The sequence below is a fragment of the Mustelus asterias genome, chromosome 3 (genome assembly GCF_964213995.1).
Source record: "Mustelus asterias chromosome 3, sMusAst1.hap1.1, whole genome shotgun sequence".
Taxonomy (NCBI): domain Eukaryota; kingdom Metazoa; phylum Chordata; class Chondrichthyes; order Carcharhiniformes; family Triakidae; genus Mustelus; species Mustelus asterias.
Genome location: NC_135803.1, coordinates 47,093,051 through 47,107,102, shown reverse-complemented (window position 1 = coordinate 47,107,102; position 14,052 = coordinate 47,093,051). Strand labels below are relative to the sequence as shown.

The window sequence follows — 14,052 nt, the reverse complement described above, 5'->3', positions numbered from 1 at the left end:
AAGTGTCCTTTTGGATAAAAATTGAACTGCAAACTTGAATTAGATAAAATGATTTATAGTTACCTGATTTAGACTTCAGAGGTCTATTCAAACATGGGTGAAATCTAGACAATGCTTTTTCCGAGTTATTATTCCACACTACAATCTCCCCATCATAACTGCCTGTAGAAATCACATTGAGATATTATTCATAGTTAATTGAACAGCGCTGAGCGGGCCACTGTGCATGCACCAATCTGTCAGTGCCGACATTGACGCAGGTGCAGTGGCCTGGCACTGCCAGCCTCCCGATCACTGGCCAATCACTGGCGAGCCCCACCAATTCCCCCCATGGCCCAATCACTGGCCTCCCTGATGTGTCTGGGCCAGCCCCGACAACTGCCCCCCCCACCCCACCTTGATGCCCCTGATTGGCCAGCAGCTCTCAGGGGCAGTATTTAGTATTTCCACCCTATTAGGGATTAATTAAATTGACCATTCTGTGCTGCCCAGGAGATCTCCTGCAGAAAAACATTCTCCAACTGGTGGGCGAGACCTCCCATGTTAAATCGGCCTATCTATTTTACCACCACACATTCTGTGCACACTCCTATCTACATGTGCAAAAGCACAAAATAACTGAACTCAATATATCCACTGAAAAAAACCCAAACATTTCCATTAAGATGAGCAGTTGAAGATATGAAGGAAGAAATGACTTAATGCATGCTAATTTACCAGATTTGATTCAAATAGAAATCCAAGTTATTGATTTCACAGTCTGTCTAATCCCATGAGTTGGCAGAGGTGGAAAAGCATGTTAACATTGTATCTACCCATAAAATAGAATGAAGTAGCCAACCTGTGACAAGGGTTTGAGGTGGTAAGAATGCTGCACAAAGAATGTCATTCTGATGCTCTGCTTTCCCCTTCCATTCTGAGGGCTGAACTAAACATTCTGTAAGGGTATCCATTCTGAAGACAGTAATTATTCTGGAAAAAATATATAAATATTAATATGGTGGAGCAAATCTACAAACGTCAAAGCTTACCAATTAAAGAGCTCTAAGCTGTCTAAGCTAGAGATGTCTCTAATGACAATGGAATAGCAGCTGCCTGTTAACCTATTCAAGAAAGGTGTTGCCAAGTGTGGTACAGCAATATAACTCTTGACACTCCAACAAATCCAGTCATCGAGTGATATACAGAGAAATGCTCAAGTTATTCCCACAATTCTCAATCCAGACCATACGACAGACAGCAACCAGCAGTCGGAAAGGAAACTTGGAAGGGGCGATATCCTGAGTTCGTAATTTGCACTTTCATAGTGGCTAGCACAAATGAATGTTGATAAAGTTTCTGTGTCTGTTAAAACTGCAGTCGACAGTCAGTGCGAACTGGGTTCAGGGAGTGTGTTGTCCTGGAAGGAAATAATGGTCTTGAAAATCTCAGGAATCTAAGGAAGGTAACAAAGCTCATGGTACATAGTGAAAATGGTCCAGACTGGTACGTAACCTTGTAACAATGGACTTCACTACAAGTCTTAAGCTAACAAGAAAATACAAAATCATCTTTTAAGTTCAAAGCAAAAATCTTAAAGAAGCAGGAAAAGTAGATTAGTTTAGAGAAGATCACATAAGTGTATTTTGCTGATTTTCAGCTGTTGACTACAACATACCTTTCCCAGCCCAGTATCAGAATGCTTCTTTTTAATATCAAGATCTGGGAGATATCGGCTGCTTGGTCCCTTCCAGCATTCAATTTATGATGGCAATGACCATTGAAATCCCAAATCTGTCAATACAAGGTACAACTTCAAGGATTACAATCTCATGAATTGAATGTTTCACACTATATGGGTAAACCTGAATTTTGAAATAGAAGGACACAGATGTTCTTTTTTGAAACCATATTGGATTGAATATAATACAATACTTCCTCACTTCACTTTATAGTCGTGTTCCTGATAAGTGCAACTTCAAATGAAACAACATTAAGCAAATCAGATTTTCCTATTAAAACCAATGTAAAACCGGTGGTTAGAATCATAGCATCCATGCAGTGCAGAAGGAGGCCTTTCAGCCCATCGAGCCTGTACCGACAACAATCCCATCCAGGCCCTGTCCCTGTATTTCCCCTGACACTAAGGGGCAATTTAGCACGGCCAATCAACCTAACCCACACATCTTTGGACTGTAGCAGGAAACTGGAGCACCCGGAGGAAATCACAGAATCAGGGAGAACGTGCAAACTTCACACAGATAGAGACCCAAGGCCAGAATCAAACCCCAGTCCCAGGCGCTGTAGGACCTTTCTCATCAGAAAACAACATTACACACTGGAAGTTGAAATACTGTACATTCATTGTGGTGAACCACTGTAATACTGTCTGTATATGGGATATGCCTGGGCATGCCCCTGCTGCCTCAATCCGGGGCTCCGCCCACCTCGGGGTATAAAGGTGGCTGCTCTCCGCCCCTTTTGCCTCAGTTCGGGTTAGCCATCGGTTTGGGAGTGCTTCTGTTCTTGTTAATAAAAGTCTGTTGTTTCGCAACATCTAGTCTTTGCATGAATCAATGGTGCATCATTCATATATTCCTATATTTGTAAATGAAATAACTTTTAAAACAAAATAAATTGAAAAATATAGAAGAAACATGCAAAACGTTCTACTCAGCTCTCACTGGCTGACCCTCTTGTTTCCTGATCCACCCCCTCACCAGCCCTCTCACTCATCGGCCTTCTTGCTCATTCCACAACTTTCCTGCTCACCGACCCTCCCACTCTCCACTGCTTCTCCCCCCCGTTTGCCATTTCCATCTCCCAAACCTTTACTGAGTGGCTGTGAGAGAGAAGGGAGTGACAGGAGCTGTAAATGGAAGGGCCAAGGAGGGCAGTGGTGAGTGGGAGGATCAGTGAGCAGAATGGGTAGTGAGCGGGGGTTTCAGAGAGTCGGGGGGGGATTGAGAAGCTGGAAGGTCAGGGGGCTGCAAGATCAGGGAGCAGAATAGACAGCCAGTGAGAGGGTCAGAAAATGAGATGGTGAGGAGCTGAAGGGTCAAGGAGCAGGAAGATTGGTGAAATGGGAGAGGCAGTGAGTGGGAGTGAGAGGGAGAGGCAGTGAGCAGGAGTCTGAGGGAGCGGGAGAGGAGGGAGCGGGAGAGGTGGTGAGAGGGAGAAGCAGTGAGTAGGAATGGGAGAGGTGATCAGAGGGATAAGCAATGAGTAGGAGTGGGCGGGTGGTGAGAGGGTTAGGCAGTGAGTAGGAGTGTGAGGGAGTGGGAGAGGTGATGAGAGGGATAGGCAGTGAGTAGGAGTGTGAGGGAGTGGGAGAGGTGATGAGAGGGATAGGCAGTGAGTAGGAGTGTGAGGGAGTGGGAGAGGTGATGAGAGGGATAGGCAGTGAGTAGGAGTGTGAGGGAGTGGGAGAGGTGATGAGAGGGATAGGCAGTGAGTAGGAGTGTGAGGGAGTGGGAGAGGTGGTGAGAGGGATAGGCAGTGAGTAGGAGTGTGAGGGAGTGGGAGAGGTGGTGAGAGGGATAGGCAGTGAGTAGGAGTATGGGGGAATGGGAATGGTGAAGAGCGGGATAGGCAGTGAGTAGGAGTGGGAGATTCAGTAAGTAGAAGTGTGGGGAGATGGTGAACGGGGTAGGCGGAGAGTGGGCCATTTCAAAATGGTGCTGATTGGGTCATTTGGTTTGTTGGGAAACAATGCTTAAAGGAAATCCCAATCAAAGTGTGCTTAACGGCTCCATTATATCCATGACTTTAAAGTGGAATGACTTAAAGGAGACATACCCTACAAATTAGTTAAAATAAAAAGAAAAGATAGAAATTTGAAATAAAACTAGGAAATGATGAAAATACACAGCAGCCCAAGTAGCAGCTGCAAAGAGGATGGACAGATATTTCAAATTTGTGCCCTTTATTAGAACCGATCATTCTGATAAAAAGTGCACACCAAAAACACATAAAGCTCACTTAGTCTTTGTTAAAAGACAACAATGACAACTTACATTCATATAATTCCTTTAAATGTGCACACCACCTCAAAGTGCTTTACAGAGAAATCAAAAGGAGAGAGATTAAGAGGTGGTTGAAATGTTTTAAGCAAATTTAAAAGAGGACAGATTTGGAAGAAAGCTGTACAGCTCTTGAGAACAGGGCTGAGGTGACTACAAGGTCTGCCAAGGATGGGAGTGGTGAAGGAGCAGGGTTGCAAGCAGGATGGAGTAAGTGAGCAAACTCCACTAAACAGATCAGCTACGATGGATGGAGGGCCTGAAAAGAGTGTTGGGACTTTGACAGAGTGTCCATGATGGAATTAGAGAAGATATGGTTCAGTAAACTGATGTGCTTTGCTTATACGCTATTCCTAGAATTAAGTAGGTAGGTTGTTTTATTGACTGCCCTGCTATTTGATTATTTGATTATACGCCACCTCACACAAGATGAACATTGTTATATTGTTATATATGCTTGATCAACATAACCTCATAGCACAGGAATGGTAATTTAGAAGTGAGTATACTGTAAACCTTACCTTCACTGTTCCATCAACACTTGCGGTGAAAAATCTGGTCTCAGAAGCATCTAGTGCCATTGTAGTAATCTCAGATTTGCCATGACACCCAGTAAATTGCTTTATTTTTTGACCAGTTTCAATCATCCAGACTATAACAGTAGATTCAACATCTGAACTGATAACCTGCAAGTGTTTCACATATATTATTTGCATTTCCTTTTTAATGAAATGTCAAGTTGAAGGTCCAAAGCCCAAAGTGCAAGATATCATCTTGGTTGAATAGGATAAAAGTGAAGACAAGATGCATCACGAAGTCGTGATTAATTGATGCCAAACTAGATTTTTAAAACCCTGAAGATTGTGGAAGGAAGGAAGAGCTAAGAAAGTAAGAGGTTCAGTAATTTTCAGGTCCAGGGAATCCATGAGTGACAGCGGATAGCTGTGCAATAATTCTTTATTTCGATACAGTAAAAGTGCACATAAAATGGCAGATTTGATGCTTGTGCTTATGGACAGGAAACCTTAAAAAAAATATTGACCATCATATCAAAGAGAAAAAGGAAATATTGAGATAAGAAATAGTGCATGGTAGCTAGATATGTGAGCTTTTATCCCTGTATGCCGTTCCGGATTGCAGGGAGGTAGGTGTCTGAGGAACATCCAGATATGGGAGCTGTATTCAAGTTTTGTACAGAATTGAACTTTTTGGAGATGTACTTCTCATAAATACGAAAACTTCAAATTAGATAGAAGTTTTATAATTTTTAAAAATTTATTCATGGGACATGGGTGTCGCTGGCTGGCCACCATTTATTGCCCAAGGGCAGTTGAGAGTCACCCACATTGCTGTGGCTCTGGATTCACAGATCGGATCAAGTAAGGACGGCAGATTTCCTTCCCTAAAGGACATTAGTGAACCAAATGGGTTTTTACGATAATCGACATTGGTTCCATGGTCATCAGTAGATTCTTAACTCCAGATATTTTTTATTGAATTCAAATTTCATCACCTGCCGTGGCAGGATTCGAACGCGGGTCCCCAGAACATTAGCTGAGTTTCTGGGATTAATAGTCTAGCAATAATACCACTAGACCATCATCTCCCCAGCAAATGCTTTTAAATTGTTGAATATTTATTTCTGGTAACCAGCGGATGATTGCACTCATCAGTAGAGGTCATTATGTGGAAGATAAAACTTATCCATTTTATGCCTTTAGTCTCAGTATCAGGCACTTTCACATTAGGTAAAGCATGAGGCAACAACAGACTAAAGTGTCTTTTACTCTGCCTCAAACTTGGGCTACTCTTTATTGTGTCAGTATGAAGTTTTCTTTTTCCAACATCAACCACCCCAGTGGTGACTGAGATTGCCAACTCCTCCCGTATAACTCATCGCTATTTATTCCCAAAGCAATGTCAGATTCACCTATTTACCAAAAACTGAACCCTTTTGACTTTCTGCAAACAAAACTGGAGATCCAGGAGTGTGACTAGATCTGTGTATGTGGTGTTTGATCTTTGTTCCAGTTTAAAACTGTCAGTAATTACAGAAAAGATTGCCACTAAGACAATTTGGTCTTGGAGTTAATTTAAGAATACTCTCTTGTTTATTGAAGTACCTTGCACAATTGGTCTCTGAAGCATTATCAAAAGTAATATCGTTCTGTTCCTACTTTCACTCACCTGCTTGAACAGAGAGTTATAAAGTACACAGGTAACCGGCTTTTCGTGACTCTTCACAAATTTGCTGGTCTCTTGCTTCATCTCCAACAACGTCAGCTGATTGTTGAAAGTGGTGAACAGTTGGCCATGAGGTTCATTGAAATGCAGAATTGTTTGAAATTCCAGGCACTTTGGAAACATCCCAGCAAGCCGCTGGATACAAAGCTGATGGTGCAAGTCCCAAATTCGTAAAACCTAGAATTCAAAACAGTTATACCAACTGGTGCACAAAATTCACAACTAAGAATGGTTAGCCTATCATTGGACTGAACAAATAGTGTGAACACAAGCATCTGTCACAAACTGGCACTGCCCATTCTGGTTCATATCATTACACTCTGCTTTTAAGACTGTATAGACTTTAACATTTAAAACTATTAGAACACAGACAATTTTGGAAGATTTTGTCTATAAGTCTGTGGAACAGACACCATGGGCCCGATTCTCCAATCCCGACATGCGTGTTTTTTGGCGCGTCGGCTTGGGAGATGCACGTGTCAGCCATTTCGTGGGATTTGCGCAAGTGTTCCTGACGCATGCGTCTCCCATAGCCGGAGAGCAGGCACAGTCGGGACTGTGCTGGAGACTGGCAGGAAGACAAGGTAAGTGATTTTAATCTATTTTTCATGTAATTTAAATGTCAATATTGGGCATGGGACTGAATTCTCTGGGCCCGATAGCATCTTCCACCCCGTCAGGAGTATTTCACTCCGGCGGGGTTTAGAGTTGCTCCCCACATGCGGGGATCTAGCGGGAGACCTCCCTGGAGTGAAGGGGGGTGCAATCGGGGCCCCCAGGGGGATAGATGGCAGGGAGGTGAGGCCCCCTGGGCATGGGCACCCTGGCAGTGCCAGCCTGTGCCCCCTGGCACTGCCTAAAGGGCAAAGTGCCCATGCCCAGGGGACACCTTGGCACAGCCCACCGGACATCGGGCAAGGGGGCAGGGCCTAGGGGTGGGGCCAAGGATGGGTTCGGGGGCGAGACCTATTATGGGTGGGGCCTAGGGGTGATCGATGGGAGTGGGGGGTCCCATTGCCACTCTGCAGATAGGATCAGTTGGGGCTGGAGGGAGACCAGCGATTGGGGCGGGCTGCGGGGGGGTGGCGGCGGGGGGGGGGGGGGTGGTGGTGGTGGTCTGCCTCCCATGAAGGGGGGACTGGATATTGCAGTGCTCCTGGATGGGGGGGGGGGGGGAATCAGGCTGGTCTGGGAATGCTTGTGCGCGCCGCGATGTGCAGAGGCCCGGAACTGTCAGACATTGGCACGAATAGGCCCCACCCCCCCCCGAGCTTTTAATGATATTTACAATTGTAATTGTGACCTCTGCATTGCACAGAGTGTGGGAGATTCGAGTCTGAGCTCCCACTGAAAAAACAATCGTGAATTACACCAATTTTCCCGCAAATTTAACACTTGGAATTTTTTTGGGAGTATCAGGCCCCATATATTTCTTTATATTTAATAATTATATACAAGTGTACTCACAAGTTAAACAAAAAGCAAATTACTCTCACCTTGTCCTTTGAAAAGCTGAAGAGTTGTCTTCGTGAAATGTTAAACTGAACTGCTATTACGCTAGCTAGGTGACCTCGTAAAACTCCAGTGGGTTTAGTCATGTAAGGGTTCCATAAGTAGACCTTATGATCTAAAGCTGCAGAAGCTTTTGGAAAAAATGTACTGATCATAAGAACTACTGTCTATAATGCCGCAGAGTAAATCCAATTATTGCTTGTTAATATTGGCTTGTAAATGATATCAGCGCAAATTTAAAGGACAGTATCACTGTCACACGCGGTAATGATATTACACCTCATTATATGTAAATTAAAACACAGGTCTGGTCATGACTTTTTCGACAGCTATCTCATTCCAGTTTCTAATATAATTAAGATTCGATTTTAAAATGAATACTTCAACCAATAGTCTTCCCTTCATCTAAAGACAATAGACAGGACTTTCCGGCCGCACTCGCCACAAAACCGGAAAATCCCACCCAAGGTCAACAGAGCTTTTCATGATCCGCCCCCTTGCCCATTCCAATTCCAATGGCGAGTGGAACGGGAAAATTTGCCCCAATATCTCGACTCTGCAGCTTCAAAACCCATAACCAAGTAGCCATTCATCACATAAAAGTGAGTGCCAACAAGTGGGGACATTACAGCTAAAGCCCCAACTCTCAAGAGCATTTTTGGACAGAGATCATAGAATCATAATTTCCCACAGTGCAGAAGGAGGCCATTCAGCCCATTGAGTCTGCACCAACTCTCCAACAGAACATCTTACTCAGGCACACCCCCTGCCCTATCACTGTAATCCCTTGCATTTCCCCTGCCAATCCCTCTAACCTACACATCTTTGGACACACTTTGATGAGACAGCATAGAGGAGGCTGAGCTGGTGGAATGCTTTCAAAGCAATGTAAAATTGGCCTTCAAAAGACCCAGCAGAACTGATGAGATTGTTAAAACTTTTAATGAAACTTAATATAAAACTACTCCATCCAACAAATATTTAGAATACTTTAAGATTTCATAGAATAACAGTTCACATTGTTTCCAGAACTCCCCAATGTTGCTCCAAAATGGGACATTGCAAGATGTTTGACAGCAATGACGGGATAATTAGAAGTTTTATTTTCCTGCTCAGACAGCCCATGAGTTAGTCTTAACGTGGCATTTCTTCAAAGCAGCCTCGGGGCAGGACCTCAGCATGTTGGGTGAGTGTCCTGATTTGTTATTTTAATCGTTCAGGAGACTGTTAAATAAGAGACAGGCTAGAAGTATAATCTCTCAAGTGAGTCAAATGTGAATTTTTGTTAGCCCAACTGCTCGTATGCATTGTATCAGAACAACACACGTTATATGTGACATGGGGGCGACACGATGGCATAGTGGTTAGTACTGCTGCCTCACAGTGCCAGAGACCCAGGTTCGATTCCCAGCTTGGGTCTCTGTCTGTAAGGAGTTTGCACATTCTCCCCGTGTCTGCGTGGGTTTCCTCTGGGTGCTCTGGTTTCCTCCCTCACTCTTAAAGATGTGCTGGTTAGGTGCATTGACCCGAACAGGCACCGGCCGGAGTGTGGCGACTCGGAGAATTTCACAGTAACTTTATTGCAATGTTAATGTAAGCCTAATTTATGACTAATAAATAAACTTTAACTTTATTTATGTATGGACAGTTTTGAGCACAAAAGTATTTGAGTTCCCTTACCAATTAAGTTGAGTCCAGGATGATAATCAAATGCATTAACACCTTCATTAACATGGAAAGAAGTGGTTTTCATGGGGGGTGTTCCTTTTTCTTTCCAGCCCAAGACTATTGTATTCAAGTTAGTTGTAGCACAGGAAATGAAAGCCTCCAAATTAGAACAGTAACTCACTGGAGGAAGAAAGCAATGGAGCTTTAATTTCTTATTCATTAACAGGAAAGAGAGTCCACATCTTAGAGTTGGATAATACAAGGTGATTATTGCGTAACAGTTACTGCATTTCTCCAAAATAATGGAAGATGTTTTCTTGTTCTCATATGAGCAACAGGGGATAATTTTCCCCTGGGAAAATCCATTCACTAGATATGAAGATGGACCAAAGAGAGGTCAATTTTTACGATGCTCTGGGATTTTCAGAGCTTGCTGGGAGGTAGGGTGTTTGGGGGAGGGAGGGTTGGTGCTGGAGTAGGGGCTGCACCCACCAGAATATCGAACCAACAATACTATCCAAATGCGGTGAAAGAATTTTTTAGAATTCCAAATTCTAACCACTTTCCTCATATCTTCTTTGTTTCTTATGCCAATTACAATTAAACTTGTACCCCATGGTTCTTGATCCAACCATCAATGGGAACAGTTTCTCTATCTACTCTGCCCATGATTTTGAATGCCACTATCAAATCTCTTCCCAACCTTTCACTTCTCCAACAAAAACAGGCCCAACTTCTCCATCTTTCTATGTAACGGAAGTTCCTCATTCCTTGAATCATTCCTGTGAATCTTTTCTGCACCTTCACTCATGCCTTCACATTCTTCCTGAAGTGTAATGCCTAGAACTGAATGCAACACTCCAATTGAGGTCAAACCAGTGTTTTATTCAGCTTTAATTCAGTTCCCTTGCTTTTGTACTCCAGGTCCCTATTGAAAAAACTCAGAATGCCATTTACCTTATTACCCGTTTTCTCAACACGTCCTGCCACTTTCAACGATTTTTGTATATCTCGCTCTCTCTGCTCCTGCACCCCTTTTAGAATTATATCCTTTGTTTTTTTTAAATTAAGCTGTTTCTTCTCTAGTTACTTACTAGTACAAGGGTACTAGTAAGTTTTTAAAGTTTAATAACTTTTTAAAGGTTTTAGATATTAAAAGAAAATTAAATTTACTAAGAAACTGACTGGTGTTGAATGAAATTAGTAAATGGTTCTGCATATTTTAAAAATCATTTTCAGTTACTTAAAATTAGATTACTCACAACTGGTGGAGCAGACACTTTTACTAAAAATGTTTTTTTGTGATAAATCCATTTTCTACTGTATTAATAAAACTGCACCAGATTACAGCATTTCAATACATTAGGAAATATTTTTCAGCCAAGGTAGAAGAATGAACAATTATGTTTTTAAAAGCGGCTTGACTATGCTAGTTCACGGAAGATTTTATGTTTGTGATGACGCAAATATTTTTAGCAAGAATATGAACCAAATCTAGTCTGGAAAACTAGCAAATTTTAGCCTGGATCGCCAAAGCTGAAACTCTGCCCTGATGTACCTTGTCTGACCCATTCTTTATTGTGTCCTTTGTGTTGTAAAGTGAAGCAGCACTTGTGATTTCCTTTAACCAGCTCTTGCCAGGTGATAGCTACAGTTGTCTCTTGCTCATCTGTTGAACTGGTTGGTCTTTCAAAGAGTGAAATTAAAGCTGAAGTGAAGCAAATAGCATTGACCTGCAAGAACAAAAAATGCACAACAAATTTTTCAAAACACACTGGTAAAAGCTGCAATATTTGGTATGGAGAAGACAGCAATCATTGGAGAGGTGACGGTGAAGGTTCAATGACACTATGGTTTAGTAGAAATCCCCCTGAACTTTTAACAAAGCTCAGTGAACAAAATTAACAAATTTAAAAAGATTCTTATATATCCTCACACTGATAAATTAAATGCATCATGATAAATAAATTCATTTTATTTCACTTAGGATGAAAATTTTCACAACTTTTAAAAATTCATTTGTGAGATATGGGCATTGCTTGCTGCCCAGCATTTATTGCCCATTCCTACCTAGCTACCCTTGGTCAGCGGGCAGTTGAGAGTCAGCCATATTGCTGTGGCTCTGGAGTCACATGTACACCAGGTAAGGACAGTAGATTTCCTTCTCTAAAGGACATTAGTGAACCAGATGGGTTTTTCCAACAATCAACAATGGTTTTGTGATCATTAGCAGATTCTTAATTCCAGATATTTTTTATTGAATTCAAATTCTACCATCTGCCATGGTGGGATTTGAACCTGGGTCCCCAGAACATCAGCTGAGTTTCTGGTATAATAGTCTGTCAATAATAACACGAGGTCATCACTCCCCCACCTAATTGCTGATAGCTTATTTAGACTTTTCCACAAATGCATTAAGTTAGGTATTCCTTCTGTGCATGTAAAGCATTTGGATATATGTAATGCAATGATTGGAGAAGGGTACTTTCCAAAAATAATGCAGGACAGCAGACCTAGTTTATACATCATACTTTACAGTAATTTGTAGCCAAGTAAAATAAAGCTCTGTGCATACATGGAAGCACTCACAGAGTTCTGTTCCCTGGTACCTAAAGGCCGGCTACATTCTAACATTAACAAAGGCAAGAAGACAACCAACTCTTAAATAACACATAAAAGAAGACAATTGAAACATTAAAATTCTCTCGTGATTATTTGGACATTCTAAAGATTCTGTAAAATTTGCTTTGCACCAATTGTTTAGTAACAGGTGATGCAAGGCTAACAAACTGTGAACTAACAAACTACTTGAGGGAGTTGCATAAGCCTAGGTTTTATTTTGATAGCCCTTTTCTGGAGTTACACTACACATTTTCATTGGTATGGAGTCAAAAATAACTAAACAGGGATTTACACATTAAAAGTTTTGTATGGCTTGTTAATAGTTGAATATCATTCAGGCAATAAGTTGACGAATACAAATAGGAGAGAATTAACTTGAGAAAGGATAATGGTAGGAGAGTAAGGGAATTATATTGTAATGGCAGAATAGTTAGCAAAAAGACTAAGTTAAGCTAAGTTAAGTTTATTTATTTGTCACAAGTAGACTTACATTAACACTGCAGTGAAGTTATTGTGAAAATCCCCTCATCACCACACTCCAGCGCCTGTTCGAATGGCTGCTTTACACCACAGGTACTGCCTTACCATTGATATTACCTGGGAATTGGTGCAGGCTGGCAACACTGAGATATTCTGCTGGTTTTATATTATTCAGCACTGAGTCACATATATGGCAACTCTGCACAACAGCATAAAAATGCAGGTAAAATCTGTAATCTTAGATGGCTATAACCTGTTGTTTACCAGGGTTATAAAATGAGTAGTCCAGAAGACCATCCAGGTTCATTAAGGCTGTTTCTTATCAAGGTAGTATCACAACATATGGCAACATTCAGTTTTTCCTCAATTTTTTTGAAGTGAAATTAGCGATGTGCTAAAGTTTCTCCACCTTGGTGGTACAAATAAAAATTGCATATCTGTCGAAAAGCTGAAAAAGTGGGAACTGAAGAAATGTCGGGCAGGAGGGAGCGGTCACTTAGTGCTGAAGAAACAAAAACTAATATGCAACAGAAAACTTAAACCAATTATACCTAAGGGTTGTATGAAAATAAAGACAGGAATTTCATTTGAGCTAGTGTGAGAACAGGCTGAAATGTAACATTACTTTGTGGAACTCACACTGATTTTTGTGTTTGTTTGACTTATGTAGAAATATTTATTTTCATTAAATGAAGTTCAGTTGGAAGTAAACTGGGTCCCATTAAGAACCAATTACAAAAGAAAATTAAGGTAGAAATGTTCACACAATATTGAATAGTAATGGTAAATTAAATTCATTGATCATTACAAAATTAAAATAATCTAAATCCTGAATAATTTTTGATTAACGCAATTACCTCCCCACAAACATCACCAAAGGTGAGAACTGCTTCATTTCCATCTTCCGGGTTGTACCAATAATGCATACAAATCAGAGTGTTGCATATTCCATGAAGTTTATACTGACAGGAAAATTCTTCTTTGGAATTAAGGTCATAAAAGCAAATCTCCTTACTGGTAAATGCAACTGCTACCTTAAAAATAAACATAGAAAATTTCTTTTATTTTCAGCATGTAACAAGAGTTTCAAAATTTAGCAAATATCATTGAATCGTCACGGATTGTAGCGGTGCACCACCCCCTTTGGGACGGTACGGTGGCAGAGTGGTTAGCACTGCTGCCTCACAGCACCAGGGACCCGGTTCAATTCCGGCCTGGGATGACTGTGCGTGTGGAGCATGCACATTCTCCCCATGTCTGCATGGGTTTTTTCCGGGTGCTCCGGCTTCCTCCCACAGTCCAAAGATGTGCAGGTTAGGTTGATTGGCCATGCTAAATTGACCGTAGTGTCATGGGATTAGCAGGGTAAACATGTGGAGTTATGGGAATAGGGCCTTGATGGGATTGTGGTCGGTGAAGACCCGATGGGCCGAATAGTCTCCTTCTGCACTGTAGGGATTCTATGATTCTCTACGGCAATTAGGAATGGGCAACAAAAATGCTGACCTAGCCAGCGACAACTGCA

At 41.7% G+C, this 14,052-nt stretch overlaps 1 protein-coding gene across 3 annotated transcripts in view; it reads right to left on the bottom strand.

Moving 5' to 3' along the window:
• Nucleotides 1-14,052, bottom strand: part of LOC144483736 (cilia- and flagella-associated protein 337-like) — a 67,344-nt gene that overhangs the window by 36,081 nt on the left and 17,211 nt on the right. For all 3 annotated transcript variants that reach the window (XM_078202280.1, XM_078202275.1, XM_078202289.1), the window contains 9 exons: nucleotides 13,385-13,561; nucleotides 10,984-11,158; nucleotides 9,438-9,605; nucleotides 7,742-7,887; nucleotides 6,189-6,422; nucleotides 4,523-4,687; nucleotides 1,658-1,773; nucleotides 842-972; nucleotides 64-162 (listed from right to left, as the gene is read on the bottom strand). In XM_078202280.1, coding sequence (XP_078058406.1) covers nucleotides 64-162; nucleotides 842-972; nucleotides 1,658-1,773; nucleotides 4,523-4,687; nucleotides 6,189-6,422; nucleotides 7,742-7,887; nucleotides 9,438-9,605; nucleotides 10,984-11,158; nucleotides 13,385-13,561 — 1,411 coding nt within the window. The remainder of the gene's footprint in view (nucleotides 1-63; nucleotides 163-841; nucleotides 973-1,657; nucleotides 1,774-4,522; nucleotides 4,688-6,188; nucleotides 6,423-7,741; nucleotides 7,888-9,437; nucleotides 9,606-10,983; nucleotides 11,159-13,384; nucleotides 13,562-14,052) is intronic.